Source organism: Lutjanus erythropterus, chromosome 10, assembly GCF_056507025.1.
Source record: "Lutjanus erythropterus isolate fLutEry1 chromosome 10, fLutEry1.hap2, whole genome shotgun sequence".
NCBI lineage: Eukaryota > Metazoa > Chordata > Actinopteri > Lutjaniformes > Lutjanidae > Lutjanus > Lutjanus erythropterus.
Window position 1 is genome coordinate 978,393 of NC_139326.1, and position 20,905 is coordinate 999,297.

General features: G+C 42.6%; 1 protein-coding gene across 1 annotated transcript; it reads right to left on the reverse strand.

The window, feature by feature from the left end:
- Window positions 1-4,991: 4,991 nt before the first annotated feature.
- Window positions 4,992-20,192, reverse strand: qsox2 (quiescin Q6 sulfhydryl oxidase 2). The gene is made up of 12 exons (XM_084727767.1): window positions 19,590-20,192; window positions 16,257-16,357; window positions 16,105-16,153; window positions 14,090-14,195; window positions 12,590-12,680; window positions 12,238-12,383; window positions 9,824-9,982; window positions 9,610-9,739; window positions 8,903-9,025; window positions 8,644-8,794; window positions 8,116-8,304; window positions 4,992-7,077 (listed from the first exon to the last, which is right to left on the reverse strand). The coding sequence occupies exons 1-12, from the start codon at window positions 19,822-19,824 to the stop codon at window positions 6,533-6,535; spliced, it is 2,025 nt and encodes a 674-aa protein (XP_084583893.1). The 5' UTR covers window positions 19,825-20,192; the 3' UTR covers window positions 4,992-6,532.
- Between the last annotated feature and the right edge of the window lie 713 nt (window positions 20,193-20,905).

A 20,905-nucleotide genomic window follows, 5' to 3' on the forward strand; every position in this document is an offset into this window, starting at 1 on the left:
GGGGTTGGACCTGGTGCCGTCAGGTGGGGCAGTGTGAGCACAATTACCAAAACAACCATATTTACTGTTGACCGTCAAGTCCAACTCCTTAAGAAGGAAAACCTGGTGTGGAGCTTTCACTGGAAATTCATCCAGACACGGGGCGAGGAGCCTCAGGTGATGTTTGAATCAATGACCTTTGAAAACTGATCAATAAAGGTAGGGTTGGAAGAGGTTGTGCTGACACTACAGACTGCTACAGCTCCTGGGGTGGACATTGGGAATGTCGGCCAGGAGAATGACAGAGTGGATCGTGTAAGTTTGGCTAACAGTAGCTCCCCTGAACAAAGTCCTGGAAGAGCAGAAGAAGCAGGGCCCCAAAACCCTCCAGAATCTGAAATATTGATGGTGGAACCAGCTCTGCACATGACCCTGAACTCCTTGGGGCCAGGAGGGCATTTACCCAACCTGTTGCCCAAGCTCAGTGAGCACTTTGCAATCCGACATGATGTAGTTATTCTGTACCACTGTCGTTTGTGTGATTGAACCGATGCTAACAGCCACTCCATTTTCTTTCATGTCCTTAAATGTAGGTGGGGGGAAGAGTGTCATCATTGGAAATTTACATGCAAGCTCTGCAAAGCACAGTTTGGGACTCACATGGGGCTAAACCAACATAGATGTCACACCCACCAAGCTCAGTGGCATATGGAAAGATTGAGGGTGGCACAAAGGAGATTAATTGGACCAAGTTGTGGAGCAAGGATGAAATCAAATCCCTTATCATGCTTGTAAACAGATTCATGGGACAGCACTGCATGAACAAGCTCATAGTGGATGGAGCTTTGAACAGCTAAAACGGCTGAGCAGGTGATGAGTAAGTTGGGGAGTGTGTGGAAGTGTGGAAGCAGCAGTTGAGGAGTGTGATCTTTGAAATATGGAAGCGAAAATGTTTTTTTCATAGTCAACTCCAAAATTGAATAAGGCTGAGAGAAGTGCTGTATCTGGATCAGGATCTTGGCCACTTGGTTAGGAATGTAGTTTAGAACCCTGGACTGATTGAATCTTCAGTGTCTGACCTCATCTGTAAGCTGGGAAAGGGTTGGGCTCCCAATAGGCCGTAAGGTGGCCTCAACGATAACTGAGAAATAAAAGTTGGGAGAGGCTGGTCTGAGACCTGGGTGCATCAGTGGTTGTACTCCAGGAAACAGGCTGCTTATCCTGGACAGCATGGAGAGTGTGGATTCGACTGACCAAATCTACAAAGCTTTTCTTCAGAGATGGCAGAGAGTGGGGCAGTTCCCAGGTCTGGGGAGATCTACAGTCTGATCCTGGAAGCCGAGGTGACGGTAAACCTGACCAAGAAACAAAACGATTTGACCCTTGGACCAGACGGGATTAGCAACAGTTTAACAGATTAAAATGATTTTAAATGAAATTGATGGTTTGATTTTATTTGATGACAAACATATACAGTGCAGTGGTTGGTGCATATATTAAAAATCACTGAGGATAAAAATGAAATTATTTCAAAGTGAGAGTGGGGCCTCTTAGAGGTGGCCTTTGTGGATCTCCCACGAGCATATCCTGTGTGCTCTGGAACGGAGACAGTTGGATCAGCGTTTTATTGAGCTAATCAAAAATTCTTATATGGACTGCAGACTGGCTCATCCAGGTCCAGGAAGATGGAGAAAGTGGTCTTGGTTGGGAAGGCCAATTGATTACAATGCTTGCATTCACGGATGATCTGGTGCTGTGGAGCAGTTTGGTGAGGGGGACGGAGAGGAACCTGGAGATTTTGGGGTCATTCTGTCAACTGACTGGACTGAGGGTTCATCCCAGGAAGTGTCCCTGGCTTTTCTACTGGTTTTCAAGCAAAACTTATAAGGACAAGGAAGGCTCCTTTTAAGCCATTACAATGTATAAGGGCTTTAAATTCATTTGTATTCCCAAGACTAATCTATCTGGCAGACTACTGCGATGTGCCAGCGACAACCTCGGCTACTCTACATGGTATGGTCCAGAAGGCAGCGTAGACATGGCTACATCTTGCATCATCTATGTGCAACTACTCACAGAGCAGAGACAGTGGGTTGGCAAGGAGACGCTTTAAAGATATCACATCTATACAAGTCAGACACATACACCACCTGTCCAGGTCCTACATCCTTGGACAAGACAAATTACAGTCAGGACAGTGGCATGATTTGAATGGCGGTGGATATGGCAACTGGTAGCCGGGGACCTCGATGAGGTGCCAAAGGTCTCAAAGCCAACGAGAGTTCTGTAGTTCTGAAGGACTAGAGAGAGGAGGACAGGGCCGTGATGGCCCAGCCAGTCCCAGATGTGGGCATGTGCCAGTTTTGAGGTGACATGATCAGCAATATCTGGCTGTGTAATGCTACCTAGATGGGTTTCAGGCAGAGTCATTATATTGTAGGTCTGGTGCTGAGGATAAATTTGTACCTCACAAAGGAGTTCCTGTCATGGAGCAGTCTGCAAGCACTGTTTGGTCAGGTTGGAGTCCTGCTCACATATCTTGGGGCAGTGTCACTATATGAAGGGAAGCTGGGTATGTCAGCACTGTAAGAATCTGTGATGTCTTGGACATTGAGGTGGAACATGCTGGCTGGAAGTCAGTCAGCACACTACCAATCTGCACACTACCAATCTGTTGCATCCAAGATTGTCACTACAGCGTGGGGTGTGAGGGTCATGGATTCCTTTTGGGATTGCGAGGAAAGTGGCCCTCATGCAACAACAAAGTCCAGACTGAATGGCGTGTGACCACAGGCCGTGAGGTGAGATTTGCATGTTTGCATATGTAATCCTGGTGAACTGGAGGTTCCACTGTACAAAGGGACTTTCTGTGCGAGCTGGGCGGGGCTATGGTGGACTTTCTGTATAAGAGATTTTTCATCTAGCGCCATCATCAGGTCAACATTTCAATGTGTCCAACACTGACATTAGAGGAACTGCAGTTCTTCTAATGTCCACCTGAGGCTCCAAAAGTGAGTCAATCCCCATAGAGCCCCATAATTTAAAATGTCAAACTTTACAGCCTGGAACAAAAATCGGTTTTGGTCTTTTGGTTTGTAGATGATCTCCCTGTTCATGACAACTGTGTGGGGCTGAATTTTTGTACAACTCATCCCTTTAAAATTATATTAAGGCTTTAAAGTTATGCATAATTAAAGGCGTTGCCTTTTTGAGCGACAGGTGGCTTACTGCTAGGAAGCTGCTTCATTTGGCTGCCTGTGCTCCACGTACACTCCACCTCTGTGCCCGTGATTAGATTAGTCGGGATTTAGCTGAGTCAGGCGCTGCCAAGATGGAGACGGGTGGAGACATCATTCTGAACTTCAGAAACGCAGACTATGGCCAAACATGCTTCATTAAGATGGTGAACTTGGTAAACATTAACATCAGCATTTTAGCATCGTCACTGTAATTGTCTTATTGACATTAGAATCCAGAGCTAACCTGCTAGCATGGCTGTGAATCAGGTCAAAGGTCAACCTGTCACCTTCACTTCCTGCTGCACATGTCAAAGAACTTGCTTCTTGAATTTGAATCTGAAGCTTGAGTGAACATGGGAGTCAGAGAGATCTGCAGAAACAAGATTTATTCTGATAAAGTATTTACATCTCATTAAAATAATTAGTCAAAAAAACCACACAAACTGAAGGAAACAGTGAACAGAAGCAGGAGGAGAGTCGACAGTTTTTCATCAGTTTGTTTGGTGTTAACGTTGTGTTGAAGCTGTGAGATGATGGAGGGATGGTGTGTTCAGGCACCTGCGGATAAAATGGGACGTGTTCATCAGCAGGGACTGAACAGTTTTCAGCAGCAGCAGCTCGTGACTCTTCACTCCGTCACAGAGGGGAACTCAGAATTCAAATCACAAACCAAAAAATACAAAAACTGCTAATAAATAAATAAAAGGCTGAGAAACGACACCTGGTGTTACTGATCGAAGCTGATCACAGGTATGGAGGATCAATTCAGCCAGATAAAATTCAAATGTTAAAAAAAAGAAAGAAAAACAAAAATAATATAAAAAGAAAATATGAAAAAATGGGAAAAAATAAAAAGACAAACATGAATACAATCAAACAGAATAATGGGAAATTCAAACAGAAAATGGCTGAAAAACAGTCATTTTACTTTATTTATGTTTTATACACCTTAATTAAAAGTAAATTAAGAAAAAGGAAATACATATTTAAATGATAAATAATTTATATGAAATGGAAAATGAAATGGAAAAATCTGATAATCTGACCTAAAATTTTAAATAAAAACATTAAAAACATCTTGATATTTTAGTTTTCAGTTTAGAGTTTCAAATCGGATTTTTATTACGTTTTCTTGTCTTTATTTTAACATTTTAACACTGAATCAGATTTAAAAAAATACAAGCTTGTCGTTTATTTGGACACTAATACATTTATTATTCACAGTCTAAGAAAACAGTAACCATGTCTCATTGACATTTAAATAATTATTAATTTGCCATTTTCTGTTTGAACTGAAAAATCTCCATTTTCATGTTATTTCTGGGTAAAACTGTGGATTCTTCTGGACAGATTTGAACATGAGTTTGAGTTTGAATTCAATATTAAAATATATCAAACACGGGACTTCCGTAGATTTTTGTCCGAGCTGTAGAACACGTTCTGACTCTCTGTCGTCTGTAACAGCAGCCTGGTCACTGTGACACTGTAGGAGCGGCGCCCTCTAGTGTCCGTTTCACGCCCGTCAGGCTCCACAGCCAGGTGAGTAATAAGTAACATACAATGTTTGGGTAGACTGTTAAAATAAAGGCACGAAAACTACCTAGTCAGTTGAGGAAGAGATCGTAGTTTGAAAAAAGTGAGTAAGTTAATGTATTTAATGTAATATAACTTGATTACACTGCCGAAGTTAATGTATGGAAGTTTTGTTACGTGTGTTAAAGGAGACATATTATGCTAATTGTGAGGTTCATATTTTTATTTAGAGAGTTTTTCTAATTCTGGATGTTTTGCAGCTCCTTTATTCCCCCCCTGTCTGAAACACTCCTGTCTAATGTAAAGCTCAGTCTGCTCTGATTGGTCAGCTCCCCGCTCAGGAGGGCAGGCACCGCCCACTGTGACTCACCAGCATGGTGGAAAGAGTTCTGAAAGTCTGTACTCAAATACAAGTAATGTTACTTCGCTAAATATTACTCAGTTCAGGTGTTAGAAAAGTACTTCAGTAAGAGTACAAAGTACTGCTGTTCCTCCTAATTAAATTTTTTTTCTGTTGTTTTTCCTCATTTTACGTCTTAATTTTCCTTATTGAACAAATGTCTCCGTCAGACAAAACAATGTCCAATGAGGTGCAGTTACTGCCATAAGTACTGATTAAATACTGATGAATACATTTTTAATGTAGCGTACGAACGTGCGCTCCACCTGGTTTCACATGTTTGGACCTATTTTTCAACTAATGATCAGTCTGGCGATAATTTTTCCAATTATCGATCAGTTGTTTGGTCCATACAATGTCACAAAATATTGATCAGTGTTCTCTTGTTTTGTCCACAACTCAAAGATATTCAGTTTACTGTCAGAGAGGAAAGAAACCAGAAAATATTCACATTTAAGAAACTGAAATCAGAGAACTGGGAACTTTTTTGTTCTTTAAAAATAACTCAAACTGATGATGAAGTAGTTTGAAGGGCGGGGCCAGTGACCAGGCTGCTGTGAGAACGTGTTGACATGTTGGAGACGTCAGGTTTGATTTGATGATGTCACCTCTTTCACAGTCTCATGACCTCCATCACATCCAGGTGTGTTTGTGAACATTTTGTTTCAACCTGTTTGAGGTCAGACAGCAGGAAAAAAAACTTTATTGAAATCTAAACTTTTCCACATTTGAGCAGCTTTCCTGCTCCCAGAGTTGGGAAACAGTCGTTAGCTTAAGGGAGACCTTAAGATACAACTTGTGACGCACGTAGCGCTACGAAGGCTCTGGGAAACGGGGCCCTGATCAATAATCAACCAATCAATCAGTCTGTCTGTCTGCAGAGATCCGTTCATCAGGACGGGTTCATATTTCACAGTAAAGACACACACACACACACACACACACACACACACACACACACAGCCCAGTGTTGATGGAGGGGGCGGAGCCTGAGAGGACAGGTGAGTCATCTGTCTGTCAGCAGCTTTTGGCACAAAGTTAACCAGTTCAGGGTCCGGTCTGATCCGGTCCAGGTCAGTCCCAGTGTGATACCGGCCTCTGAACCCAACCAGCTGGTCCGGTCCAGGCTTGACCGTAGACAGACTTTAAAATAAATAAATCCACACCTGAGAGTCTGATCTAGGTTTAAATCCAGGGTCCACATCTGACACCCGAGAGTCCAGAATCTGACCGGAGTGGGGTGCAGACAGTGAGATCCGGGTCCTGATAAACCAGGGGGAAAGACCCTTTAATGACCCACTCGTTTCCTGAACCAGAGCTGGGTTAACAACCAGTCCTGTATAAACCGGTTCAGCCCGGGTTAAACCGGTCCGGTCCGGCGTCAGACGTGGAGGCGGGAGTAGCGGAGTTTCCACCTCCTGGATCGGACTCTGAAGAAGAAGAAGAGGAGCATGATGAAGAGGCAGGAGCAGACGTACAGGACCACACAAAGACTCATGTCCACGCTGTTGAACCCCAGACCCAAGATCCACACTCCTCCTCCTCCTCCTCCTCCTCCTCCTCGTGGACCCGCCGCCTCCCCCCGCTCCTCCCCCCTGTGTCCTCCCCCAGGTCGAGGCTGATCCGGCTGCGCCTCAGCTCTCCTCTCTGCCTCCTTCCTTTCTCCTCCTCCTGTTTGCTGCTCCTCCTGAGGTCGGCCGGTCCATACATGACCAGGATCAGGGTCGGGGGGAGGCGCGGGGAGTCGTGGGGGTGTCAGGGAGTATTTTGGGGACAGGTTGGACGCGCTGTAATGCTGTCGGAGGAAGAGGAGAACATTGTCATGGTTCCACACGTGGACGCCGTTTTTCTCCTCGTGGCAGGAGGAGCAGAGGGAGGGGCTGGGCCACGGAGCTTTAGGGAAGAGGGGGTCATCACTTAGAGAACCTGGAAGAGGAGAAATTATTATTCAGTGTGAAGATTTTCTGACATTTTATGGAACAAACGTCTCATCCTGGAAAAATCTGATCACTATTTGAAAAATAGGTCCAAACGTGAAAACAGGTGGACGTTCATGGATTTTTCAAGAGTCAAGATTGTGACAAGATCACTAAATTTTTTCCCTTTTTATTTATTTGGTGACCCAAATAAAATCTCCTGTGAACCACCTGTGGGTCCTGATCCAGTGTTTGGGAATGACTCCATAATGAGTCTGAGAGAGTTACCCCTAATTTCCACCAGGTGTGGTTGCATCGCGTCACGGCTGCGCTGCGGCACTCAGCCCAGTTTGCCATTCTAGTCAATGCTTGTGTTTCCACCAGAAGCGCCGCGGCGTGTTTCAGATGCTTCCCAGAAGCGGCTCGGCGCTCTGCTCCACGGAGAATACACACCGAGTCTATTTTTGATGGATGCCGTGTCAATTAGCACAGAGCAGGTCAAACGGGTAGGAAGTCAGACACGGAAAAGGCAGGGAGAATCCAGTTAATTTTCAAAATAAAAGATCCCGTGCAGACTCACGATCATAAAGACAGACAGAAAATAAACAATTTAACTACGTAGCCTGTTTATCCGTGAAGCACAAAGAGCAAGGAAAGAGGACTTAATCAGCAAAATCAGAGCAAGTAAACAGAATCAGACGGGCAAAACGCTGCGCTGCTGAAACGCTTCTGAAACGCTGCTGATGGGAAATGCAGTCGCTCTATGACGGAACAAAACCGCGGCGCACACGCAACGTCAAAAAGCTGCATTTGGTGGGAATCCCAGGTTAAAGTGTGCGTCCCAGCGCACCACAGAGCGTCATGTTCTGAATTTAATGCCAAATTTACAAGAAGACACAAATGATTAAAAATTTGTCATAGAGTCACAAAGTTTACAAAGTTTCTTCTCACTTTACAAACTTCCAAAATCACGTGATTTTTTTTGCAACAGCTGACTGGGCAGTCCTTTGATGTAGACCAGTGTGTGTGTGTGTGTGTGTGTGTATACCTGCCAGTCTGTAGTTGACTCTGTTGTGTTGGTTCCACAGCCACAGGACCTGTTCCTCTCTGTTCTGCACTTGGTCCATGGTGGCGGCGGCGGCCTCTTCGAAGTGCCGTCCACACTGCTCGCAGCCAAAGAACGTCCTTATGTAGCGACGCATCACCTGCAGCACTGGAGCCGCCTCGCCCTCTAGACCTGCAGGAGACGGTCACATGACAGACTGATTCATCCAGCTCCGTCTGACCCATCGTACCTGGAACTTAAATCCCAGAAACTACTTTTTAAAGGAACTAAAAGGTTCCTTCAGCCCACTGTTGGCTGAGTTTCCACCGCAGTCAAAAGACCCACAAATATTAGACAAATTAGTCCAACGACAGGCCTGACTGTGAACAAAAACCAAACCAGTTTGCAGCTGCAGATTTTAAAAATGGCGACTGAAATAAAATTCTGCAGGTACTCGACCAATCAGAAATTCTCAGTGCTGTAAACCCCACCCCCAAAGTTCCATTAGTTTGTGTGTGTGTGTTTGTGTACCTGTGTTTTCCAGGGCGGTGGGCGTGGCGTCATGTTGGACAGTCAGCATGTGGAACAGAGTCCAGAGGGAACATGGGTAACCTCGAAGCCCTGCCCTGCTGCCCTGGCAACCGACCCAGCGAAGCTCCGCCCCCAGAAACACACCTGAGATCTGGACAGGAAATAGGAAGTCAGCTGCTGTTCTATATGTGTGTGTGTGTGTGTGTGTGTGTGTGTGTGTGTGTGTGTGTGTGTGTGTGTGTGTGTGTGTGTGTCTCACCCTCATTTTGTTATCCACCAGGTCCAGGATGGCCTGGTAGGGGATTCGCTGCAGCGGCAGACTGAGCAACCAATCAGAGAGAGTCTCCATCAGCTTCACCACAGAACCTCCACCTGGATACAACTGCACAGGTAGAGACAGAGACACAAACAGAGACAGACAGAGACAGAGACAGAGAGACAGACAGTATTTATTTAATTTGACTGATTGAAATTCCAACTGATGTTTTTACTAAAAAAGTGATCAGATTAACGAGTTTTAATGCCTCAAAAGTTATTTAATCAGAACAGAACTTTTGTCAAACTGCTTCCACCTGCTGTGAAGCATCTGATCTTCTGGAAATAATAAAACAGAAGAAGAAGAAAACAGTTTCTGAGCTTTCAACCTGACTGACAGAGAGAATTTTTATTTTTTTATTTTTTAATAAACTGATTTAAACTTGAAGAAATGTCAAAAATTATGAAGTGACTCAGTATCAGCTACACAAAATCTCCAGCCTGTGAAATGCATGCTGGGATATAAGGTTGGGTATCATTAGAGACTGATAACACTGAAAAAAAAAAATAGATACACACAATTATTTTATTATAACGATGAATTAGACTTGAATCTGAAGAATAAATGAACCGTAAACAGTTCAACGTTTACTTACATATAACAATAACTCACATAATCAATCAAATAAACTACAATAGTTCTGTTGTTACCTTGGCAACCAGAGTGACAAAGTCCTTAAAGACCTTCAGCTCCTCCCCCTCCAAGGAATTATGGGTAGCCAGCTCGACTCTCAGCAGGTAGTGGAGAGCTGACTCCAGATCAGCCGTGTACACCTTCGACCTGCAGACGGACAGAAACGGGTTTACTGAAGATCCGCGACCTGAATCCTGAACCGAGTCGATCCGGTCTGACCGAGTCTCTGACCTGTCGAAGTCTCTCCAGGGTTCTGTGTTCTGTCTGTCCTGCAGCGCCCCCGTCTGACCTCCACTGGAACTGCTGCTGCTGCTGGACGGCTTTGACCTGCGCTGGACGCCAGGTAACGTCCTCAACAAAGAGGAGAAGAAGAAACGCAGCTTCTTCTCACTGTAGAAGAAGAAGAAGAAGAAGAAGAAGGTTGTTGGTGCAGGTTTATAAAAACACTTTCAGTATATTTACACAATTAATAGTTTAGATGCGACTCATGTTTCTGCTTTGCCATTTTGGTCAAATCCTTCTTGAAAAAATATACACTGGGGTGTTTATTGATTTAAAAAAAAGCACTGATCATGACTTATTAATCAATAAAGTGGAATCAGAAAGTCCATTAAAGATTTGTGGTTTGACTCAAACAAATTATCATTAAAGTTGAATAAAACCAAAATCATGTTGTTTGAAAATAAAATAAATACTCAAGTATTATTATGACAGATAATGTTATTATTGAAAGAGACCACAAAATCAGCTGGAAACCACAAATAACATTTGTACAAACAAGTTCTGATCATAAAGCACCGCACTGTTCTCTGGTATTTAAAAGATTGTGTAGAGGTTTGGAGGGAAACACCTACAAAACCTTCCAACAACCATGACGCAAAAAAAGAGCCATAAGAATATTTAACAAAGTTGGATATGAGAAGCACACTAATGACGCCTGTTTATAAAAGTTACATGCACTGTAATTTAGAGAGTCATGAACAAAACAAGAAATATCTTACTTCCTGGCGACATACAGAACTTAAGAGGTAAATGAAATTTGAAACGATGCTCCTGAACGTACGATCAGATTCATCTGTGACGTCAGTTTGTGGGTGAAGAAATCAAACAAAGTAAAAATATCACAATGCACAAAGAAATGATTTTTGTGAGGTTCAGAAATAATTAAAACAAAAGTAAAAGTAGAAGTACAGTGGTGTAACTGTGGAGTCGACTGATTTGGAGGACAGTGGAATTATATAATCGATTGATTATTGATGGATTAGTATAGATTAGGGGCTGGACAAGCATGATGCTTTTTCCTGCAACATTCATTTATGTTTCTCACTGAAAATTGAGCGACACATTTGTGAGTTTCATTAAAGTGAGGTCATTCTGTCTGGTCATGACTTCAGATCTATGTACAGCCTGTGTGCAGCCTGTGTGCAGCCTGTGTGCAGCCTGTGTGCAGCCTGTGTGCAGCCTGTGTGTAGCCTGTGTGCAGCCTGTGTGCAGCTTGTGTGCAGCCTGTGTGTAGCTTGTGTGTAGCCTGTGTGCAGCCTGTGTGCAGCCTGTGTGTAGCTTGTGTGCAGCCTGTGTGCAGCCTGTGTGTAGCCTGTGAGCAGCCTGTGTGCAGCCTGTGCGCAGCCTGTGCGCAGCCTGTGAGCAGCTTGTGTGCAGCTTGTGTGCAGCCTGTGTGCAGCCTGTGTGCAGCCTGTGTGCAGCCTGTGAGCAGCTTGTGAGCAGCTTGTGTGCAGCCTGTGTGCAGCCTGTGTGCAGCTTGTGTGCAGCCTGTGTGCAGCCTGTGTGCAGCCTGTGTGTAGCCTGTGTGCAGCCTGTGTGCAGCCTGTGTGCAGCCTGTGTGCAGCCTGTGTGCAGCCTGTGTGTAGCTTGTGTGCAGCCTGTGTGCAGCCTGTGTGCAGCCTGTGTGTAGCTTGTGTGCAGCCTGTGTGCAGCCTGTGTGCAGCCTGTGTGCAGCCTGTGTGTAGCCTGTGCGCAGCCTGTGTGCAGCCTGTGCGCAGCCTGTGTGCAGCCTGTGTGTAGCTTGTGTGCAGCCTGTGTGCAGCCTGTGTGCAGCCTGTGTGCAGCCTGTGTGTAGCCTGTGCGCAGCCTGTGTGCAGCCTGTGCGCAGCCTGTGTGCAGCAGCACGGTTCACTGTAAAACATCAAGTTTTGGACATTCTCAACAAAATATTAACCCACAGTTCATCACATGACAATTCAGAAAGGGTGTCCAACAGTAGAAGAGTTCTATATAGAACAGTTATTAGAGATTTGGTCATTATCTGGATCTTATATCGTTTGTGTCGGGCCCTCAGCAGCCTGATCAGTTTCTCATGTGGCCCCACATGAAAAATAAAAGCCCACATTTATAATAGACACATTTAATTAATTTATTCTTATCTTTAACAACCGTCTCTCATTATTTACATCAGAGCAGGTCTGCTGTTGCTCCAACAGTTTATCAACCCTCATGACTAGAAGACATTTTCTACTTAAAATAAACAGACAGAAATATTCTCACATTAAAGAATTATTGAGTTTTTTGACTCGTCACTGATGGATGAAGGTGAGATTCATCATTTTAAGCTTTATTATTTATTTATTTGAATTTTGTTTTATGTGTGTGTGTATTACGTGTGAGTGTGTGTGCTGACTCAGACTCACACATGCAGGTGTGTGTGTGTTGCATTTGGGTGCAGCAGGTAGACGGAGGGGAAGGTTGTGATCTTCAGAGCGTCCAGCAGGGGGAGATCAGAGCTCAGAGCTCTCTTCACCTCCACACCTGAGAACTGCAACAGGTCCAGAATCACCTGGGAGACAGAGAGTGACAGACAGACAGAGGGACAGACAGACAGACAGAGGGACAGACAGACAGAGGGACAGACAGACAGAGGGACAGACAGACAGACAGACAGACAGACAGACAGAGGGACAGAGGGACAGAGGGACAGTGAGCTCCTCTGCTGTCTTGCTCAAGTTGAACTTTCTGATTTTCTTTTTTTTATTCTGGTCTCACCTCTCGTCCCACGTACGACTCCGGCTCCTCGATGATGATGGCGGTGTAATGATCTGACCTTTGACCCAAGAGGGGGAGAAGCTCTACAGAGCTGCACGCACACACAGAGAAACACACACACAGAGAAACACACGCACACACAGAGAAACACACACACAGAGAAACACACACACAGAGAAACACACACACACACACACAGAAACATACACACAGAGAAACACACACACAGAGAAACACACACACAGAGAGAAACACACACACACAGAAACACACACACACAGAGAAACACACACACAGAGAAACACACACACACACAGAGAAACATACACACAGAGAAACACACACACAGAGAGAAACACACACACACAGAAACACACACACACAGAGAAACACACACACAGAGAAACACACACACACACAGAGAAACATACACACAGAGAAACACACACACAGAGAAACACACACACACAGAGAAACACACACACACAGAGAAACACACACACACACAGATGTCAGTTCATGTCATTTCTGCTCTTATTTCTTTCACCTCATTAGTTTTTCCTTCTTTATATTCAAACTCTTTGACTGACATACGATAATTCATGTGGACAAAACTGACCTGAACGTGCGGCAGTTTTATATTTTTATATTATTGTATATAATGTAGGCAAAAGAGATGATAACAATTAATCAGTGATCAATTAATAAGTGGTTAAGAATCTGATCGATCATGTAAAATTTCATTGATCTCCTGTTAAATAAACATGTAAAACATGCAGCTCTTTCTATGTTCCACAGACTACACTCTTAGAAATAAGGGTTCCAAAAAGGTTCTTCCTGAAGGGCTATGGTTCTACCTAGAACCATTTACTTCTGAAGAACCCTTTTTGGAAGAAAGGGTTTCTCAAAGGTTCTTTGTATGACTAAGGGTTCCATTAAGAACCCTTTTCACCCAGAGAAGCTTTTTTAGACGAAAGAATTCTTCAAGGATTGTAGAAACCTCCAGAAAGAGTTGGAACCATTGCACCAAAACAAGGTTCTCTAGAGAACCTCTCACAGGGGGTTCTAGCTGAAACCTTTCACAGTTGGTTCTAAATATAATTCTTTATGTTTGGTTCTAGGTAGAACTCTTTGAAAGGGTTACAAGTGAACATTTATAAAAAGTTCAAACAGGAACCAAAAATGGTTCTCTTCTATGGAGACAAGCTGAAGAACCCTATATGGTTCTAGTTAGCAGCTTTATTTCTAAGAGTCAGAGAATGTGGGGTTGTTTGGTTTGATTAATTGATTAATTGGTTGTTAATTTGACCAATGATTGATTAAGAACACAGATTACAGTTTGGACTCACACCGTCACACAGGAAGCAGCTGATCTGAGTTTACAGTCCTGAAATACTTCAGTTAATGTTCCCGCAGTAAAAAGTCACAGATCTGCAGTAAAGAACTGATGACCGGAACCATGCAGTCATCTGAGGTTCTGTGTGGTTCTGGTGGTCGTACCTGTACGGTTCCAGAGGAGGACAGTGATCAGGCCAGTCCAGCTTGGTGTGGTTCTGCAGGATGTTCACCATCAGCTGTCTCACTGACTGGATCTCTCTGTCTGCACCTGGAGGGACAGACGGTTCAAAACAGACAGACAGGTTCTTTTTGTGAATGATTCCTGAAGATGTGATGGTTCTTTCTTGATGTTGAGAACAAACGATTTGAATCTTCCTGAATGTGTAGAAAGAAACAACTGAAAGTCTGACAGAAAGACAGTAAGAGACCTTTGAGTTCAGAGTTTAATCACAGTGTGTTTGTGAGTAAAGTCCAACAGAAACACAATAAAACACAAATCAGCTGTTTTTAACTTTACATGACCTCATGATTCTGCAGCTCACCTGTCAGCTGTGAGACAGGCAGAGTGAGACAGATAGAGTGAGACAGGGGGAGTGAGACAGATAGAGTGAGACAGGCGGAGTGAGTCAGGGGGGGTGAGACAGGGGAGCGAGACAGGCAGAGTGAGACAGGGGAGTGAGACAGGGGGAGTGAGACAGGGGAGTGAGACGGGGGAGTGAGACAGGCAGAGTGAGACAGGGGAGTGAGACAGGCAGAGTGAGACAGATAGAGTGAGACGGGGGAGTGAGACAGAGTGAGACAGGCAGTGTGAGACAGATAGAGTGAGACGGGGGAGTGAGACAGAGTGAGACAGGCAGAGTGAGACAGATAGAGTGAGACAGGGGGAGTGAGACAGATAGAGTGAGACAGGGGGAGTGAGACAGGCAGAGTGAGACAGGCAGAGTGGGACAGGGGGAGTGAGACAGGCAGAGTGAGACAGGGGGAGTGAGACAGGCGGAGTGAGACAGGCAGAGTGAGAGAGGGGAGTGAGACAGGGGAGTGAGACAGGCAGAGTGAGACAGGCAGAGTGAGACAGGCAGAGTGAGACAGGGGAGTGAGACAGGCAGAGTGAGACAGGGGAGTGAGACAGGCAGAGTGAGACAGGGGGAGTGAGACAGGGGAGTGAGACAGGCGGAGTGAGACAGGCAGAGTGAGACAGGGGAGTGAGACAGAATTAGAATCAGTTTTATTACCCAGCAGGTTTACTAACTTCCTTTTTCAAAACGCAGTGTGACGGTGCAGCCATGAAAGTTTAGAGAACTTGTTTGAATTCTCTTTAAATCTGAACAAATTTGTGACCAATAAAAACAATAACTTCATTAAATTCAAAAGTGTCTGGAATCTTAATGACTGACATGGTATATAGTAAATATACATTTTTTATCAGTTTTATGTGATTTACAGGAAAAATCAGCCTGTTTACTATAATTAAAGCAGGTAATGTGACAGTAAAGAACAAAAATATGAGATCATGATTTATAAAAATGCAAAAGGAATGCAAATACTTTAATTCTGAGCAGTTAATTATTACTGAGAAAAAAAGTGAATTATTATTAATTTTAAGATCTTAAAATCACAGTCACACCACATGACCTATGACATCATTTAACACCAGGGTCAGTTCATTTTGATGAACAATCATAAAATCACTTCATTTAAAACTGTAAACAACATTCTGAAATATTATGATAGATATTTTTAGGGCCAAATGGACTTGATTTGACTTATTCTGGTTATTATTTTATTTCTTCTTTTAATCATATTTTTGAGGGACTAAACTGCTCGACAGCCCATGAAACTTGGCACGTGTTAGTCATGATGAAAAATGTAATCTGATATAATGGTTTAGGGGGCGTGGTCAAATTGCTTGGCCACGCCCCCCTCTGCAGCAGCCCCCACAGCACATTTCACAGAAAGACATGAAAACTGGTACACACACGTATCACACCAAGACACACAAAAAACTCTCGTGTACCCAATGTCTAAGCCCAACAGGAAGTCGGCCATTTTGAATTTCGTTCAGATAATGAACAGCTACTGCGGCTCAAGAAGTTGAACGTGACAATAAGATATGAAAAATCTAAAAAATGTGTGTAAAAACGTTCACAGTATGAAGTGTAAGAACATTTGTGTCTCACCTCTGTAAGTCGTCCCTCTGTCCGTCTCTGGACTGTGAGCACGAAAATACTGAAGACAAAAACAGTCAGTAATGTTACTGCACACTGTGAGAGCATCACGCAGTATTAATACACAGAGTACACTGTCGCATTACTGCAGGATGGCGACGTACCTTGAACGTTGGGTAGAACTTGATGCTGAACTCTTTACAGACGTCGAAGTTTTCCTCCTGAGCGCAGTCCAACACGGCCACGCTGACCGCCGCCTGCCAGTCTGACACAGACACACAATTTACTAAATATCTATACTGAATGTTGCTACTTTTAAATTCAAAAATAACTAAAAATGATTAATTGATTAATTAATTCTGTCACATTCTTGTCATTTGAAAAATAGGTCCAAACATGTGAACACGTGGAGCACATGGACACCTGTTCACATGTCTGGACCTATTTTTCAACTAGTGATCAATCTGGCAATATCTTTTCCACTGATCAATTAGTTGTTTGGTCCATAAGATTTTGCTCAGAGTCCAAGATGACATCCACAAATGTCTTGTTTTGTCCACAACTCACAGATATTCAGTTTACTGTCGGAGAGCAGCACAGAAACCAGAAAATATTCACATTTAAGAAACTGAAATCAGACAATTTGGACTTTAAAAATCAATTAATAATCAATTAATCTAACTGCTAACTGCTGAAAATTGTCAACTGCTGTAAAACCACAGAACACAGAACAAAAATAAGTAGCAAGACTGACAGAGGGAGACAGGAAGTGTCACAACCAGGTGTTACAACAGAGGAACATCTGGTTAAAACATAACGGAAGAAGAAGAAGAAGAAGAGGAGGAACCTGAAGCTACAGACTCAACAGGACCTGACAGAACCAGATGTTCTGATGATTTCTGCTGCCACATGCACGTTTGTGGGTATTTTTCAACTGACAAGATTGTGACAGGATTAATTAACTGATTAATTGTTCTGAGTCGCCTTTTTTTAAAGAAAAAAAAGTCCAAATTCTCTGATTTCAGCTTCTTAAATGTGAATATTTTCTGGGTTCTTTACTCGTCTCTGACAGTAAAAGCAGAAAACATGGAGCACACAGACGTAAAACCGTGTGTGTGTGTGTGTGTGTGTGTGTGTGTGTGTGTGTGTGTGTGTGTGTGTGTTGTCTCGCAGCTGTCTGTCTCTCAGGATTTGGGGGGGCCAAGGTCTTTGTCTCTCAGATGTCCTTTGACTCCGACAGCAGGTCCACATAAAGACAGGGGGAGAGAGAGAGATAGTGTGTGTGTGTGTGTGTGTGTGTGTGTGTGTGTGTTAGGGAGGCAGCTGGTCTCCAGTTGAATTATTCCCCAGAGAGATGGAGGCAGATGGAGACTGAAGACAGCAGACTGATTCCCACAGGTTGTTCTTCTGTGTGTGGGATCTTGTTTCTATTTTAAAAATTTAATGTTTCTATTGTTCCAGTTCTAATCAACCAATCAGAGTCAGAAGTAGCAAATTAAACAGCAAACAACTGAAATTAACATGAATTTAATCATTTTATGATAAAATGATAAAACATCAATATGATAATGATATTAATTTGATGGACATTTTCACATCTTACAGTCCTGTTCCACATTCAGCCCCAACAACATGAAGCAAAACACATATTTAAACAGAAACGGTGCTGTGTTGAACACCCTGTTGTGTACACAAGTGCACCGCAAAGCCTTTTTGATATCGTTGTCTTTACACACACATTGCTGCTGATTGGGTAACACGTCTGGTGTGGTTCAATCCAGCAACCATAACAAAACAGTGCACTTTGTTTTCAGATTGAACATGCTCCTGCTCCACATCTTACAGAGTCAAACTGCACATCTTACAGAGTCAAACTGCACATCTTACAGAGTCGAACTGCACATCTTACAGAGTCCTGCTCCACATCAGCTGACCTGTTCTTCTCCTCTCTCACATTTCATTGTATTGTTTATTATCTTAACCTGCCTTAGGTCCAATAAACAGAACCTGAACTTGAAAACATTCACTGGAATCAAAACACACTTCACAAGTGAACAAACAGCTCTGCTGCCATTTTAACTACTTTCAGTATCTACACACAAACTAACAACACACCTGACTGAACTGAACAGACACCAGCATGTTCACATACACAGACTCATCCACTGCAGAACAAACAGACTGAAACAGCAACTCTGGCAGTTTAAAATCTTTGCATGGCTTGTATGCAAGTGTCTAGCTGCATTTGTGTGTGTGTGTGTGTGTGTGTGTGTGTGTGTGTGTATGAGTGTAAAGCTTTTATTGGGGCTGTAACCACACCAAAAACTCAAGGTACAATGATACCACAATAAAAAGTCTGTGATATGATATTTATCAAGGTATTAAAAAACAAAAATAAGTAAATTAAGTAAATAAGTAAATTGCTTTACTTATTTAATATCATCAAATAAAAGTAGCAGCAATGACGTAAACGTGCAAAAACTGTACCAAATTAGATTAAGACAAACTAACACTCATTATTAAGGGAGCAGAGGATCAAACTGAGTTTGAATCAATAGAAACTGAAGTGGAAAAATCTATTTTGACTCAGCTGTGATTCTGCTGTTAGCAACTGAGCTAACTAACCTGACAGCTATTTAAACAAGTCCCCATTAAATCTTTACTTATTTAATGTCTAACTAGTTTGGACTGTTGAGATTCACGTTGGACTACAAGGAACAATTTTTAAAATACTCAAGTGACACCTGTCTGTCTCTCTGTGTGTCTCTCTGTTTGTCTCTCTGTCTGTCTCTCTGTCTGTCTGTAAACATGAGTTCATTTCTGGGAACAACTACCTGTTAGTTTAATGAAGCTAACTAATGCTAACAGAGTGATGATTATGGTTCATATGAATCTATTCAGCTTCATTTACTCTTCATAATCACAGTCAGCTGTTGTGAGTTAACCTGCATCAGTCTGCTGGGAGTCAAATCATCTGTTAGTTCATAACATTCACATAACGTCTGACTAACACAGCTGGTTTCAGCCAACAGCTGTTTCATAAAAAAAAACAAAAAACAAAAACTGTGGTAATAATAATAAAATGTTAATTCATATTCATATTCAGTGAGTTTACTCTACAATAAGCTGCTGTTAGCTGGCGTAAATCAGGGGGACATTCTTGAATGGATTCACTTCACTAGTCAAAACTCCATTCACAATTCTGCTACTTTTCAGTCGCTGCACACAATCTCGATCACGCCACCATTATTTGTGTCACGTGATGCTAAAATGAGATTTTACTGTGGTTACATATTTCTTTTTTGGGTTGTACTGATGCCGAACTGAAGGAAAGACAAGGCAGACTTAGGAAAGACGAGGACTCGTATTTGAAGATGTGTTTTTGCTTTACAGATTAACTGACACTGACAAAATAAGCATGGTCTGAATGGAGTCTGGTGTTGCTGTTTACAAAGGAGAAACGGAACCGAATTGAGTGTGTCTGTTTTCCGGGGTACCTTTGACGTCCTGGGCCAGGGCCTTCCAGGTGCTGGAATACTGGATGCAGTGTCCACACCAGGACGAGAAGAACTGGACCAGCCAGGCCGAGGACGAGTTGGTGACGGTGGGCTTAAGACTGCTGCTGCTCAGGATCACCAGCGGGTCCTCCTCCGTGTAGAGGCGGGCTGCGGCTGACACACAACCGGCGACGAGCCAGAGGAGTACCGTCGCTTTAACCCAGGACCGGAGCATCGTTGCGGTCTGTCCAGGGAAGATACGCCGAGGACAGGCAGTCAGAGAGCGGGGCGGTTTATACCGAAGACAGAGACAGAGAGCCGGGGAGACATGAGAGCAGCAGCCGCTAACAGAGACGTGTGTTTAACTACAGCAGAGAGAAGACCGAGGGTAGATGTCTCACTCTGAGCCGAGAAACAGAAACACCTGAACACAACACCGTCAAAACTCAATAAATTTATCTGTGAAATAAAAACTTGAAAACAAGTGATGACGTGAAACAAATGATGAAACAAACAGAAAAAAGTACAGTTCGGGTTGTCATGATAACGGTTCTACTACTGCCTCCGTTTTTACCGTGGAGTAAAGCACTTTATTAATAGACGATCTTTCTCTTAAACTGAAACTGACGTAACTAACGTGCTGCGTTCAAATTCACTCGTAGATTGAATTTCGACTTGGAAACAGGCATTATAGTTACATGGAGTAACAGAAATGCCACACAAAGAATAAATGTCTGAAAGAATAAGATAATAAACGTCAAAATATTAGGACACGAATAATTATAAGCATTTAAATTTATTCGTAGAATTCCAGAACTATTCATCTATTAATGTATTTATTTACTTAATATATATTTATTTGTATATTTTTACACTTTTGATTTTTTAAAATTTAATATAATGTCATTCATTTATTTATTTTTATCTATTTATTTTTCATCATTCTAGGGTATTGCTTTTTGTCACTTTTTGTCAGTTTCTGCATATATGAATCCTGGCAGAATTCCTGAAATAGTTATTTTCTTACTTATTTTACATTTTAAATTTACATATTTATATCTTCTTATATTTCCACATTTATTTTCTTATTCTTTACATTTTTTTAAAACAGTGCTTGTATGACTTAAAAGCCTGGATTTTCTGAGGAAGATGGAGGTGTTCTTACTGGTGCTTAAAATACTGTAAACTGTTTAAAATGTTAATTATCTATTTTTTTTTTTAATATTGTATGTGAGAATATAATTCGAATAATTAATATATTTATTAATCTTATATGTACTGTTAAATTGTGTATTATTCTCATATTTTATTTATTT

Coding starts and splice junctions, on each gene's coding strand:
- qsox2 (XM_084727767.1), bottom strand. CDS start 19,824: ATGCTCCGGTCCTGGGTTAAAGCGACGGTACTCCTCTGGCTCGTCGCC. Junction 14,196..16,104: donor CAGAGGGACGACTTACAGAG/GTGAGACACAAA, acceptor CTGTCCCTCCAG/GTGCAGACAGAGAGATCCAG. Junction 9,026..9,609: donor TTGTCACTCTGGTTGCCAAG/GTAACAACAGAA, acceptor CTACCTGTGCAG/TTGTATCCAGGTGGAGGTTC.